General features: G+C 39.8%; 1 protein-coding gene across 8 annotated transcripts in view; it reads left to right on the plus strand.

Annotated features, from left to right (window-relative positions):
• Positions 1–13306, plus strand: part of KDM4C (lysine demethylase 4C) — a 425827-nt gene that overhangs the window by 343639 nt on the left and 68882 nt on the right. For all 8 annotated transcript variants that reach the window (XR_004177866.1, XR_004177865.1, XM_009188789.4 and 5 more), the window contains one exon: positions 11955–12140. Coding sequence is in view for 6 of the 8 variants with exons in the window: in XM_009188789.4 (XP_009187053.1) it covers positions 11955–12140 (186 nt within the window). In the remaining 2 variants the exon portion in view is untranslated. The remainder of the gene's footprint in view (positions 1–11954; positions 12141–13306) is intronic.

The following is a 13306-nucleotide window of genomic DNA, read 5'->3' on the forward strand; positions in this document are numbered from 1 at the left end:
CTGATGTATTATTACATTGTGTTGTGGATCTTATACCCAAGCTCTTCGGCCTTTTTTGTTGGCAAACTGAAAAGAACTGATGTATTATTACATTCTGCTGTTTCTTTTTTATTTTTTCTTCTTCATTTTTAAAAGAAAATAGTAGGAATGACTGTGTTCGTGATGCCTTTTTTTGTTTAGAGAGCACTTCTGTATCCATTATTCCATTAATGACCACAGTAATCCTCTGAAGTACAGCTGTGGAACCTGAGGCTCAGAGGGACATGGTAACCGGCATCTTAGTGGGAGAGCTGGGACTCCTAAGCACTCTCCTTTACTCTGCCAGGTGGGGGTGAGGGTATTGAGTTAGCCTGAAAATCTGCTTTGATGACAGTGAGCGTATCATGAACCCCAAGTGTTACCCTTATTACAAAAAACTAGAGGCCTTGAACTCTTCTTTCTCTGTCCTCATTTTGCATTAATCTGACCAGGGTTGTTTGGATAGGATTCCAGAGAAAGATGTTTCTCTTCATAATTTATCACTGAAAACTACCACTTTGGCCTCACAGTTGAAGCACTAAAATATATATGTACTTACACTTAGAAGCACTTTGTCTTTCACTGCCATGAAGCTTGCTGGGCATTTCTTCCGTGGGCTTCCTACTGATCCATAGGCACCTGTAGAGAAACGGAGGTATAGGAATTCCAGGATGGACTGGGTAATCTTCATCTTTCAAAAAAGTCCTGGAGATGATAGAAGACCACACTTCGGTTTTATGATTGCCAGTGAGCCAGAACATAAGCGGTACACGTCTTTTAGAGGATGAATGTGTTCTTGCACACATCTGCTTGGGTAATTGTTCTGTTTGAAGAGACCTCATAGAAATGGAATTTTTAAATATTGAGGAAATTCCTTTAAGAAATAGAGGGAGAATGGAAAGTGCATTATAAAAGTCATGCCAAGAATAAGTAAAGGGTGGCCTAGCATCCACAAAATATTTACTTTTGATTGAAACGAACTTTTAAAAGTTAATGTTCTCACTCTTTGGCTAAAGAGTTAATTGCTGGGCTTGTCCAATATCTGTTTGGAGTCAGTCATCCAATTTTTCATGATAGAAAAAAACATTATAGGTAATGTAGATGGAGTGATGTTACTTCCATGAAGACAGTGTGCATGTTTGCATTTACCTTACTTCTCTGTTATGGCCACTCCTCTTTTGAGAACCTGTTAATGGCTAACAAGAAACACAGGAAAATGAAGGGTAGAGCATTGTGTTGTTGATTCATTGTGAGAGTGAATCTGCCAGTTCTGAGTCTGAAACAATATGACGAATAAAATAACTCTAAAGATAATCAGGGTTTATGCTCCATCTTTTTTCATTATTATAAAAATAGTAAAATAACAACACGAAAAAAGAAAGAGGAAAACTCAAGGTTCCCCTAATTACACCATGATATTCTTCATTTTTGCTTATTCATTTTATCTCTGTCACATATGTACATGTTTATTGTTACTGTATTCATGTAACTTATAATCCATGCTTCTCATTTGGCATTGGATGGTCAGCATTTTTTATTGTTCTTCATCTGGGTTTTTTTGTGTTTGTGTCTTGGACTCCTTTGGCAGTTTTTGGTAAAGTGTATGGACCTCTTCTCAGAAAAATACTTTTAAGTATTTAAAATACACAGGATTACAGCGGAAACAATTATATTGAAGTACGGTTATTAAAATATTATAAAAATTAATTTGTACTGCAGCAGTCTATTAATGCATTAAGTAAGAAGATGTACTTAGTTGTATAATGTCTAAGTAATTATAAGCATAAATATTTTGAAACCATCTGTGGATCTGAAGGTAGAGGGGAGGGAAGTTGAGGAATTTCATGCCCCATGACTGGTATTATCTAGGTGAAAGAAGGGGCACGACTGTTTTTAGAATGTGAGGACTTTAGTTCTGATTGAAGAGAAGTAATGTTTTAAAATAGATTTATTGAAGGATAAGAGCAGCATTATTTACCTTTTCCTGTGTATCAGGTACTGTGCTAAACCTCTTATGTATGCTGTTTTTTTAAGAGCAGCTTCATGAGGAATAGGTGCTGTTACCATCTTTACCTATCCAGTGAAGCAACTAAGCTTGGAGAAGTGACCCATTGTTCTAATCACAAATAGATCACTGCAAAAATATTGACCATTTACTTGTTCTCAAAGGAAGTTGGCCTGGATAATCTAGAAGCAGTGTCCTGATGAGTAATACAGTGCAAAGCCACATGGTGGCAGGGTTAGGATTCAGGCTTTAACAGAGCCTGTTTTACTACCTTTTGTCCATTCCTTAAGTTGGGAAAGGTAACAGGAATTTCTAAGTGACCTTAAGGGCCACTTAAGATTGGAAACCCCAAATTTATCTCATCTAGAAGACAAATCCACAAACTCCTGCTGCGTGATTTTTCTCCTGTAGCAACCATCTCAGATCCTTAACGTAGAGGAAGGTGGTGGTTGGGGGCTACAGGAGAAGGGATGGGCCCTGGACTGGACAGCCTGTGTCCTTACAGAGGAACCATATACTAAGTTAACTCTTCTCACGGCCACAGCTGTCTCCCCTGAAAAGGCGCTTCCTCTGAAAGGTCACCCGGGACATGTCTGCACTGCATTGACTTTATAGCTTTTCATCACTGCTTCCTCAGTTTTATTTGGAGACACAGTGTGTGGGTATTCCAACTCAATCATAAATTTCCTCAATGTGGGCTGCTGATAGCATAATTGAAAGACAAGAAGCAAAGAGGTTGTGGCAGGTCACAGACAGAACAATTCATGGGTAACAGTTTCTAATAAGGGTCAGATGCACTCAGGGGCCTTGGGATAGCTTCTAGTGTTCAGAAAAGGAAGAATACCCCAGCGTAGCAGCTTATGTAGTTATCAAAGAAAAATGATGAGATATTTTTATTGTTCCTTTTCCCAACCACTGTAACCAAGGTAAGTATATATAGCAGGAATGTCTACAAAGGTTCATCTAAACTGTTAAAAAATGCCTGGGGGAAGTTGGACAGGATGGAGGTGCTTGAAACTCACTTGTGGGACACAATTTCTTTATTGCACATCCGTGAATCAGAGGTATCTTTACTGTTCCACCCCGGTCCTCATAAATGGATGTGTTTCGATAAATATACATGAAACAGATTTAAGGAACTATACACTCCTCTCTGAAAAAATGTCAGCAAACCACAACTGCAACCTTTCATGCTGTTGGGTATTTGCACTGCCCAAGAACAAATATTGCTAAGGATAATTAGTTCTTATCTTTGATGTATCCTGTTGTTGTTGTTTTTTTTTCCTCAGATACCTTTAGGCCTTCAGGTCCAAGGCCAGAAATAAATAGAAAATGTGTACTAGTCTTTGCTTCCGTAATGCCAATAGCAAATCATACCTGATATTCATAATAAATACATATTTTTTTTTTTTTGCTTGTTCTTGGAGCAATAGAGAGCTTGTAAGCCAGCCTTCCTAAATTGTGCCATATGGGAAAATTATGTGTCCTTTAATTTAACTAATGTGAATTCAATCATTAAAATATTACGGTTTCCAGCATGAATTCAGAGAGATCTAAAACTAGGTAAGTTGAATAGAGTTAAGAAATTCTTCTAAGTAATAAGTAATTAAACCAATCTGGGTAGATTTCTCTAGGGTGGAGAGCATATACATCAGTGACTCTAGCAGGGTACAGTTGTAGCAGAAAGGACAGAGTGACTTTTGTTAACCAAATAATTCAGTAATTCTGAGTTCAACTAATAAATGCTTTATCCAATGAGAGTAAGGATTTCTGTAAACAGTAATTTCAAATAATGAAATTTCCTTTAGGAAATAGATGCTCTTTAATAGGAACATAAAAAGAAATAAAAATGCAAATACAGAAGTACTTAGATAACACCTATTTTGTGGTTTAGGAGGCTTTCTTTCCCCACCCGTCAGCTGAAAGATGTTTAGTGGCACTTAATAAGTATTCAGAATAAAGCTCTCTATATGCTATCATTGTGTGCTCCTTTTGCCCTTTAAATTTGAAATAAAGAATAGAACCCAAACAGGCTATGAGAGAAGTAAAAATGGTAAGTGATCAATTTTTTTCAACATACATAACATTGCTTATTTTGTGATTCATCAGCAAATGCTGCTGTATGCTATCAGCGAAGTGCTTCTTTCAACTTGAGATTGTTTTGTTGCCTTTAATATTTAATTTCTTTGTAAATGCTCCTTTTATATGTGTGTTTTCTGCACAGCACAGGTGGTTAAGTGCAGAGGGGAAGCACTATTTTCTGCTAAGAGGGCTCTAGGGAAAGGGCCAGGAAGCATCCAGAGACTGGCCTGTTTCACCCACAGCCTTCTCACCCATTCACTTCTGTCTGTTTGGACCATGTTAATTTTGCAGTTTCGGTGACTTACCCTTATTCCTGTGCCAGGCTAGAGTTCCCAACCAGGTCTGTCTGAATTCACAGACAAACAACTAGGAAGTACTACATACTCCCTACTAGGGAGCCTAGAGGAGTATGGCAATTGGTCGAGGTACTCCCCAGATACTTAGCTTGTATACTGTGACAGGTGCCTTTAATAAAAAGGCAGGTTAGAATTTGTCCCACTCTAAAGGAGCAAAAAGATGGACAAAGAGACATGCCTGACCAACAGGCATTTCCAGCTAAAGATGATGCTGATTTTCTGGGTTGTCTGTAGAATTGCTTGATTGCCTGAGGCTTAACGCAGAGCCACTCAGAGAATTATAATAAAATGGTAGTCCTAATTTCCACCTAAAAATTAGCTGCTACTAATAAGCGATAGTGAGTCTTTCACCTGGGCAAGTGAAGTTTGTGCCAGAGTACAGTCCAAGGCCTTTCAGGATCCCACCTTTTCAGCCTGCCATCCCTTGGCTGTGCTCATACTTCCTGACTCCGTTTTGCTCATGTTTTTTTTTTTTTCCTTCTGAGCTTTGTTATTTCCATCTAGAATGTTTTTCCTCCTTCTTCATCCCACTCCTACATGCAGTGGCTGAAGCTGGCTAGTCCTTCAGGGTAAGCTCACAGTCTGCCTCTTCTTTATGGCTTTCTTAGTCCTTTAAAACCCTGCTGGGTAGCTTCTCTGAGCCATGAGGCAGGCCCTGGGTCCCTGCGGCTGCAGACTCAGCCCGTGTGCAGCATGTCTGCCAGTAACCCTCCAGTGCAGCAGCTGACCTGGTGCCGACACACTGCACACAGCATCTAAACTCCGAGAAATTAATTACAGAAAACTTTGAGAGAAACCCTGTTTTTACTTTATTATGAGTTCTTGGGAGCCATCAGGATGGAACTCATCCAGCTGTGTCTGGTCTCGGTGACTCTTGGCCTTCAGTTCAGAGTGGTGCAGAGGCGAGCTGCGTACACTCTCCTGCCACATCATGGGCTCCTCCATGACCTGAGTCATCAAAGTAGAGTCATACCTGCTTCCTTGTCCTGTATTTAGTGCCCCTCAGGTAGCTGTCATGAATTTCATCCTCTCCTGCCCCTCTTCTAGATCTGCTCAGTAGAATGGTTTGAGGGCTGGGTGGGGGTAGGTAACCCAGTGAGGCTCACATGCTGCTTCGCCTTGCCCTGCCAGTCCAATCGTCTCTTAAATCTGTCAGTACTTTATCTTTCCTATTGTGATTATGGTTGTAAAGCTTTTGTTATAGCTATTTTTTATACCAAATTAAGCTCCTTAAATACAAGGATTGTATATCTTTTTCATTTTTCTACCTTTGCATTTTGCAAAATGATCGTACATAGAAGATATTTAGTAAGTATTGAAATGGCTGAAAGAGTGAAATAATACATTATATGCATTAAGGGAACAGTCATATAGTTAGTGGCTGTTTATGTGTACAGTCAGTGTTCTGCTACTTGGCTACTTGGCTTAAAAGGTGCTTCCGAAAGGATTCATACTTGATCTTCCTTGTGATGTATCTGTTGATCCAAAATAAAACAAAATATGACTGTGCTGTTGGCGTAGTACTTTTCACAAGTCATTTGTTAATTTGTCGGTTTGTGTCTGAACTGCCTTGGCCTTTCAAGTTCTAGAATTCTTTTGTGATTTTTATTTAACATTTTCTCAGTGCCAGCAGTGACTCATTAGCCTTATTGTGAATACATGTAACCTTATATCTGATCCTTGGCCAACTCTGTCCATTTTTTTAGCTCTGTCTCTTGGCCTAGCTGAGCTCATCCCACTGGCCTTTCCCCGCTACTTGACTTTTCTTAGCTTTCTCACCTTTTGCAGGGTGAATCTTACCAAACAAAAAGCCTTGAGATAAATGGCTTCTTATACCTTATTTATGATAAGGATTTAATTCAACACACTTGGCATTATGAGCCATTTATTTTAATGCTCTGAACTCGGAGTGCATAAGAAATAACTTTTTTTGGGAAGAGAGACAGAGGACTTACCATGTTATGACCAGTTGCCCAAGTAAACAGGATTTGTTTTATCATATCATTCATATGTGGATGAGGCTGCATATTAATTGCTGCCTCTCACAAAACAGCCCAAACTCTGTGGTGTCAGTGCACTGGGGACCTTGCTTTTCAATATCCTCCATTTCTTTCCTTCCCCAGCCACTCTTTAGCTGACTAGATAAATTGGTTTCTCTTTATTAATCTACTCTCTCTTCTCCTTCTGAATCTCCCTCTCAAATGGCAGTTGTTCCATTCTGCATTTTATTGTGACTAGACTATCCTCCTTACTGTAGAACTCAGACTTCCCCCAGTGCTAGCCAGTATTGACACATGAGTGATTGACTTAATGAATACTAATGAGCAGAACATAAGTCTTACAGGTAGGGTTAAAAATCAAAGGATTCTATTGCGAACCCTGTATTTAAGGACTTGGAGCAAACTGAAGGTTTTAGTCTCAATCCTTTGACTTCCCTGCAGCAATAGTGATGTCTGTTGAGCCAAACATTGTTCCCTGTTTGAGCTGGGAATGTTAACTTGCTGTGTGGTGCTTAGAAAAAGTGTCTTTAGGGGGCAAAAGGAAAAAGAAATTAGCTAATGTGTCATTATCATTAGCCTGTGACTTGATCACGAAACAACAATTAAAAAGCATTCACACCTGTTTTGGAATTACCTGCCTATTTGTGTAAGAAAAAAGAATCATAAAACTGGCAAAACAACAACAAAATAATGTCAGAAATCATATTAACAGGAAAAAGGGGAAGGAGATGTACTTTGAACCTCCAGCTCCTTCACAGCTCATCATTTCTTGATGCCCTTTGCCAAGCTGGATGCTGAAGGAAATCTAATGATACACAAAGCCTCATTGCCAGATACTTCATTACTTCTGCAATCCATTAGTAGCCTTAATGGCCTATGCCACTGGAATAAGTATGGAAATCCAGTCCCCCAAGAAAGTACAGTGCTCTATAAATCACACTGGCCTGAGGATTCTCTCAGCCCTTGACACTGAAGAATAGGTGAAAAAAAATCATTGCACTTCCTTAACTCCCTTGTACTAGAAGCTGTCAGCATGAGTGATGCCTTTTCACTTTTTAACCCTGTAACCTCATGGTTCTCAGAGTGTAAGCTGTGGATCAACAGCATCAGTATCACTGGAAACTTGTTAAAAATGCAAATTCAGTGGCCCCACCCAGATGTGCTAGAACCTTGGGGCAGAACAGAGCCACTTCTCTTCTTGACATCAGCCTTGCCAGAACTGTCCTGTCAGAGATACCCACTAACAGCTTTTGGCTGGGCGATCAGCTCCCTGGAATCCAGTGCTCTCTAACCTTCTTTCATTCCCTTCCCTACAGAACATACACTTTTAAATTTTCAGTTTTTCCAATTTTATTTTTTAATTTTATTTTATTTTTCAATTTTTATTTTTAATATATGTTTTTTATACAGAAACTTCATTTATCTTGAGTTTGGGGTTGATTCAAGGTTTTTTTTCTACTTCCCTCTCTAGCCTTGACTCTCAGATGAGACAGGAGCTCTGCCCTGGCATATTATTTACTCTGGTTTTCTAGTAATTCTCATGGCTTTATTCTGAAGGCAAAATCAAGGCTGGGCGTGATGGCTCATGCCTGTAATCCCAACACTTTAGAAGGCCAAAGCAGGCAAATTGTTTGAGCTCAGGATTTTGAAATCCAGCCTGGGCAGCATGGCAAAACCCTGTCTCTAATATAAAATTTACAAAGAATTGTCAGTTTCTCAGTAGGCTAGGGATAGAGAAAACGTTAACTAGCCCACCTATCCTACAGCAGTGTTTACCAAATCTTAGTATGCATAAAGATTTTTTTTTCCCTTTTTTTGATACAGAGTCTCACTCTGTCACCCAGACTGGACTGCAGTGCTGTGATCTCAGCTCACTGCAACCTCTGCCTCCTGGCTTCAAGTGATTCTCCTGCCTCAGCTGCCTGAGTAGCTGGGATTATAGGTGCTCACCACAACGCCTGGCTAATTTTTGTACTTTTAGTAGAGACGGGGTTTTGCCGTGTTGGCCAGGCTGATCTTGAACTCCTGACCTCAGGTGATCCACCTGCCTCAGCCTCCCAAAGTACTGGGATTATAGGCGATTATGAGCCACCACTCCCAGCCTAAAGATCTTTAGAAACATCATGTTAAAAACATTCTGAGTGGCACTGTTTTTAAAATAATTACCTCATGTTGACCCAGGGTTTCTTCTTCTTTTAATTATGGAATCTTTCTTTTTTTTTTTTTCCTTTTTTCTTGTTTTTCTTTTTTTATTGTGGATACTTGGTTTGGGGTGGCTCTGAGGCTTTGGGGCTGAGAATTATTCTTATTCCTTTGGTATCCTTTGCCTAAAGGATATTCTTTGCCAAACACTTATTTTGCATTAGTTCTTATCTTCTTTGGTTTCTCTGTTGGTTTAATTCCACCTGTTTCCCATGATCTAGGAATTCCATAAATTTTCTGGTCCTCTGATGGCACTGTCTCTTATTTGTCAGTGCTGTTTTGGCTTCATCCTTTTTCCTACATAGTTATGTAGGGGTTGGGCCTGGATAGATGGTAGCAGGGATTGAGTGTACCACCTTGATCCAGTCCGTCTTTGCTTTTCTTAAAGCTTTCTTCCCTCTGTTGTCCCCAGGCATGATTCATTCATTGTACCATGCCTGTTCATATTATTCTAGTGCCAGGTAGCGGTTTGTTCACTTCTTTCATAGCACGTATTTTGTTGTAACATTCTTAAGTGCACATAGATGTCTTAAACCTACTAGATTCCATTCTGTAGCCCAGGTATCTGTAGGCATCAAATTCCAGAGATTTTTCTGCCAGGGTGGAAAAAAAACCATTTTAGCAACAAGCAAATGAAAATGGGGGTCTGAAATACTATGTTAACTGTCTTACAGGATGCATTCACAATGGCTCCCCTCATAGGTTTTATGGGGTTCTGTGTCTCTGCAAGAACCTATGTGATGTTTAAGTCTTCTCAACTCTGAATAAACATCTTGCAAAGCATTGAGTTGTAATAGTTTACTGTTAGGTTGACTTTCTAAGGAAACTGTGGTTCTGTCCTTAGAAGTCACCACTTCTGGTCCTCCTGGAATAGGGCAAGTCTCTCCTTAGATTCCAAGGATTGAATCCTCTCTGGGCTTAAGTGTATTCTGTCTTCTTACTCCTTTGGTGAGGAAGTTAATGGTGATGGAGGTTGGGAGATACCAATGCTTTAATTAGCTAAGTCACAACACTCTGTCCTACTCTTAAAAGATCTTATTTAATTGGGAAAATAAGACATCATTTCACCTTTTATATACCTGTCAATATCTTAACTTATTCAAACACTGACCTCTATGTTGTATAATTAGACTCTTAAAAGACTGAAAATACCTAGGGCTCCTAATAGGAGTTTTTGCTTTTGTATCTGCCATCACATTTCAAGTATTTGGAACTGACAAAACGATACCAAAATACTAAAAATTACGAACAATGTAATAAAACTGATAGCATGGATTTCTAAGAGATACCATGATAGAATATTAAATTGTGCTCTTAGGCAGATTATGATGTCTTTTTAGTTTTATGGTTCTCTCTGTCTGTGTATTTGTGTGTGTATATACATGTGTGTGATTTTTATTTTTATTTTATTTTATTTATTTATTTATGTTATTTTCATTGAGATGGAGTCTTTCTCTGTCGCCCAGGCTGAGTGCAGTGGCACGATCTCCCCTCACGGCAAGCTCCACCTCCCGGGTTCACGCCATTCTCCTGCCTCAGCCTCCCAAGTAGCTGGGACTACAGGCGCCCGCCACCACGCCTGGCTAATTTTTTTTTTGTTTTGTTTTATATTTTTAGTAGAGATGGAGTTTCACCGTGTTAGCCAGGATGGTCTCGATCTCCCGACCTCGTGATCTGCCTGCCTTGGCCTCCCAAAGTGCTGGGATTACAAGCATGCGCCACCGCGCCCAGCTGTGTGTGATTTTTTTAATCAGCTAAGCTGTATCCTCAATCTCCACTTAAAAATGCTTAATTATACATCGAATCTCGATGTATAAGGAAATCACATAAGTACTTAACGTGTAGGGTTCTTATGGGGACTAGTGAGAAGTAACACTTAGATCATGAAGGGCCTTTTATAAGCTTTGCTCTTCCACCTAATGCTTTTCCTTTTTTTTTTTTTTGGAATGACTTGGAGATAAAGAGAAACCTTTAATTATATGAAGGATATTAAGTACGGTGGTGGTGACATGAGATTCATGTTGTAAAGAATCACTCTGGCAGCTTTGGGGAAGACAAATGGAGATAGAATGAAATAAAGGATGGAGATACACGTTGGGAATCCATTAGGATGCTGGGCAAGACACTATGGACGGAGGCAGTGGCAGTTGGTATGGATGGTAGGGAGAGATCAGGGTAAGATTAAGAGACAGAATCTAAAAGATTAAGTCACTGATCAGATGTCAGGACATGAAGAGTTAGGAGTTAAATGCACATTGGTTCTTGCAACTCTCTGATAAAATATTAGTTTTTAGAAGGGTTTGAGTTTAAGTACCTTTATTGTCCCAGGAAAGAAAATCTACCTGTAAAACAAGAGCACCAACATTTGATCAGATTTCAGACCTTTTTTACTCTTTGGAATGAAAATTTGAGCTTTTGATCATTGTTTCTTCTGCTTTCCAGAGCTGACCCTGTGTTTTTCTAGAGCTGTTTTTTCCTAACCCTCGAGTATTAGTTCACAACTTACATTTAGTGAAGCTGTTTTTCTCTATCTCTCATAACAAATGTACTGATAATGTTTAGGGCTAATTGTATGCAATTTACTTTTTGAATTGTGGTAATCATTATTGCTGTTTTTATTTTCATCTTCTCTTCCGCAGGCATCATCAGCTATAGATATTCAACCAAATTATGCCCTTTGGGGTGATTTTCAATTTTCTCCCTTTGGGAGGCATATTTTTTTTGTCAGTCATGAAGGGTTCAGATTTGGATTATTAAACACTAGTTTCCACATTGGACCATTTAACACTTTACATTTCCTTGCCTTTGGAAAACTTAACTTGCCCCTATGCTGTTTGGGTGTTTTTGAAGACCACATCTAATTTATGAAAGAATGACCTGTCCTCCAAACCCATATTCTACTTCTTGTTGCACAGAAAGACCTGCAGTACAGGAGGGTAAAACAGAAGTAGCTTCAGCATTCATGGATTATTTATAGGAGCACCTCTGGGGTCTTTTCCTGAGCTCTGTGCCTACGGGAGTATGTGCAGAAGTGTTTGGCTTTCCTTGCTACAAGAAATAGTTAAACATATGTCTGGTAGTCTGTGACCATAGCAGTGTGCTGCTTTTAAAGTAAGTAGATTACATTGCCACAGATGCTCTCACCACTAGGGCCCCTGGAGGGTCAGGACTTCTTGATGTGATCAGTTTTTTCTTTTTTTTTCTTTTCTAGTAGCTATTGTTCTGTAAATTGTGGGAACTGACTGGGTTACAGAACGTGAATTGATGTTCTTCTCTGTTTTAACCTTCCAGAAATGCATCTTCTGCAGACACCGGGTTAAGAGGGTCTCTGGAGCCTGCATCCAGTGTTCCTACGGTCGCTGCCCGGCCTCCTTCCATGTCACTTGTGCCCATGCTGCTGGGGTACTGATGGAGCCTGACGATTGGCCTTATGTGGTGAACATTACATGCTTTCGACATAAGGTCAACCCCAATGTGGTAAGACGTGCCCTCCCTTCCTCAGTGCTAAGACCGCGTCTGGATTTTCTCCTGTTTTAGACTACCTCCCAGACATAACGTGCTTTATTCTGTAATATTACTCATTGTTGACATGTCTGGACCGTGAGTTCCTTGAGGGTGGGGATTGCACACTATTATTTACTGGTATTTGCCTAGGACCTGTCAAGTGTCTGGTGCACACTAGACACAATAAATCTGTATGAGTTGAATGAGTGAATGAACAGGTGAATGCAGAAAACTCTTCATGCCTGTTCTGGTGTTGGATCTATACACAGGGCTGCTGAGTTTAGTTGTACACATTGTGCACTGCCCATATCCAGGATGAGAGTGAAATCATTTCTGCGAGGGGATCACCACCTGAGATTATATAGTGAACAGTCTATGAAACTGTACACTGTGGTCTTGGGATGTTGTTTTATCTCTTTTAGAAGAAACAAAGAGCAGCAGCACAGTAAAGGAAGAGGTAGGATGGCCAGGAGCTGTTGGGACTTTGCTGCCTGAGATGACATATGTGAGGGACAGCCTGGGGCTCTGGAAGGAGTGAGGATAGTCTCATAGAAAAAAATAAAAAAGTAGAGGAGAAATATAGAGAACAAATGTTTTTGAGCTTATTTCTGGGAAAAGTGTTTGCAACCAAATAACATGAATTTAGCCATATTTCTGTTGACCTGTCCTTGGAGAATGAAATCTTTCCTCTGGTTTAAACACTTAGAAATATGCCAGTGTAGGGATAGTTGATATGTCTTTGTTAGCTTTCCATTTCACCATAATTGTTTTTGGCTACCAAATAGGAGGCTAAAGCATTGTCTAGATGCTCGGCTCTGCTAACTTGCCGCACTTTGTTTTCCCTGAGAGACTTGGCCACAGGCTATTAGCAGCCTAACATGCTTGTCCTATGTCCCTAATAACCTCTTGTGAGCGGCCTGCCAAGTCATCAGCATTGGCTTGTGGAGTCACACACAACAAATCTCCCAGCTCTTTGTAATGCTTTCAGCAATTTCCATTGACGTCTTGAGAGATATTTGATGTTTGTGGACTGGGGCTCTGTGCGGATGTCAGTGGATGCACAAATGTACAAAATGATGTCACCAACTGTCACATCTATTTTATTTGTCTTATTTTTTCATTGTTTCAGGTTCCAAGTT

The sequence above is a fragment of the Papio anubis genome, chromosome 13, assembly GCF_008728515.1.
Source record: "Papio anubis isolate 15944 chromosome 13, Panubis1.0, whole genome shotgun sequence".
In the NCBI taxonomy this organism is placed as follows: domain Eukaryota; kingdom Metazoa; phylum Chordata; class Mammalia; order Primates; family Cercopithecidae; genus Papio; species Papio anubis.